The following is a 2,565-nucleotide window of genomic DNA, read 5'->3' on the forward strand; positions in this document are numbered from 1 at the left end:
AATGACTTATGTGAAGACTTGTTAAATAGTCATTAATATGTTGATCTAAATTTTTCACATTTTGTATTAAAAATTATATTTGGAAATTCATAATTTAATTCAATAATTGTGTTTCTAATGTTAAATGGGTTTTGTATTTTTAAATTGTAGGTATGTTGTCTACCACATATAAATAAATGTGCAGATTCTGAAAGTGGTAATTTATAAACTTGAAAGGGCAGTAAAACACACTGCATCTGTCCTCACTCTCCCTAATATTTTTGTTTTCAGGATTAACTCAGATTCCAAACAACACAAACATGGTTCTGACAGACAGAAATAAGAGTGGGGCCACCTTCACCCTCTTGGGCTTCTCAGATTATCCAGAACTGCAGGTCCCACTCTTCTTGGTTTTCCTGGCTATCTACAGCGTCACGGTGGTAGGGAACATTGGGATGATTGCCATAATCAAAATTAATCCCAAACTTCACACCCCCATGTACTTTTTCCTCAGTCACCTCTCTTTTGTGGATTTCTGCTATTCCTCCACTGTTGCTCCAGATATGCTGGTGAACCTAATTGCAAAAGACAGAAGCATCTCCTTTTCAGGATGTGTGGTACAATTTTTTTTCTTTTGTACCTTTGTGGTAACTGAGTCCTTTCTGCTAGCAGTGATGGCCTATGACCGCTTTGTGGCCATCTGCAACCCTCTGCTCTACACACTGGCCATGTCCCAGAAACTCTGTGCTGTGCTGGTGGCCGGATCCTATACATGGGGGGTGGCCTGTTCCCTTATACTAATGTGCTCTGCTCTGCAGCTGTCTTTCCATGGCTCCAACACCATTGATCACTTCTTCTGTGAGTTCTCCTCCCTGCTCTCCCTCTCATGCTCAGATCCCCACACCAACTATTTGCTGCTCTTCATTTTTGCCACATTTAATGAAGTCAGCACACTGCTCATCATCCTCACGTCTTACTTGTTCATAGTTGTTACCATCCTCAGGATGCGATCAGCCAGTGGGCGACACAAGGCCTTCTCCACCTGTGCCTCTCACCTGACCTCCATCTCTATCTTCCATGGCACCATCCTGTTCCTCTACTGTGTGCCCAACTCCAAGAACTCCAGGCACACGGTCAAAGTGGCCTCTGTGTTTTACACAGTGGTGATCCCCATGTTGAACCCTCTGATCTACAGTCTGAGAAATAAGGATGTCAAGGATACCCTCAGCAAAGTATTGGGCAGTAAAGTCTCTTCTTTTTGAGCATCATATCACAATGGAATTTGTTCCTGAAATATAAATTGTGTTCTTTACCTTCAATTTTAAAGGAAACATTAAATTAATATAGTTAATATTGTACAATATAATATAAATTGATTTTGCTTTCAAGAGAATAAAGGTGGCTCTTTTTCTTGCTGGAAAACATTAGTAATCTTTCTCATTTTCCTTCTTTTACCTACAAAATTCGAATAATATGAGATTACTTATAATTATATTGTGAAGATTAAAGAAAAAACATACATATCATATGAATACTGTTTGTAGCTTAATAAATATCACTACTGTATTCATTTCTTATAAGATATCTGACAAAATCTAAGTTGTCAATTATATTATTCAATAAGTGGCCAATTCATAAATCAGAAAATTTATGAATTGGCCACTTATTGAATTCCCTATCATAGGGAATTTCAGAGAAATGATTGTTTTAATGCACTGAGGAACTTGAAAGAGATTTTTTTTTTTTTTTGTAGAATATGTATTGTGTGAACTTGTTTAAAGACAAAGACAGACAGTATATACATTAAATATAGGAGTTAAGTCAAACTTCTAATAGATATTTTATTGAGCTAATATGACACATTTGTGTATGTGCAGCTATGTGTCTATGTGCATTGTGCAGTGTGAACAATTTCCTTGGTATGAATAGAAATTTGAAAAAAAAGATGCTGTGTGTCTTGAAATATTTCTAAAGTAACTCTTCATGGTAGTGTGATAATCTACGATAGACCCCACCAGAGGCTCAGGAGTGATAGACTGGACCTTAGATAATCTCTTACATTAAGCTATAAGAGACTAGGTTGATGGGTTCCTGCGAAACATGTACTTCAAGCTGAAATTCTGTCTTGAAATATATCACATATTCTCAATTTTACAGAAACTTTTGTTCTAAGCATGAACATAAACTCTGAATTCTTCTCAACAAAAATTTCATTTATCTCCTTTTAAGTGTTCCAACCTAACTATATATATAATCTTCTTCAAAATAAATTTTAAAAAATGCATCATCATAATTAATATAATTACTTAAAATATGAAAACTCTGGTGTTAATCACTACTTTTATTTGAATAACTTGCTCTGCCTTTTCCTTCTCTTTACTATATGTGTCCCAGTAAAATTTCAAATATTCATCAATACAAAGCAAAAAATAAATTTCCATATATTAAGGGAGAAAAAACCTGGGGATAATTTTATGTGGGTTTAATATTATATTATATTAAGGGAGAAAAAACCTGGGGATACTTTTATGTGGGTTTAATAGAGTTATTTGTTATTGTGATATTATTTTAAATGCTTTATCAATA

At 34.9% G+C, this 2,565-nt stretch overlaps 1 protein-coding gene across 1 annotated transcript; it reads left to right on the forward strand.

The window, feature by feature from the left end:
- Window positions 1-299: 299 nt before the first annotated feature.
- On the forward strand, window positions 300-1,241 carry LOC308641839 (olfactory receptor 5D18; the record flags this gene model as incomplete). Its single annotated transcript, XM_081280425.1, has 1 exon — window positions 300-1,241. The coding sequence occupies one exon, from the start codon at window positions 300-302 to the stop codon at window positions 1,239-1,241; it is 942 nt and encodes a 313-aa protein (XP_081136551.1).
- Window positions 1,242-2,565: the final 1,324 nt, after the last annotated feature.

This window comes from Spermophilus citellus, assembly GCF_964194105.1.
Source record: "Spermophilus citellus genome assembly, chromosome: 2".
NCBI classification, from domain to species: domain Eukaryota; kingdom Metazoa; phylum Chordata; class Mammalia; order Rodentia; family Sciuridae; genus Spermophilus; species Spermophilus citellus.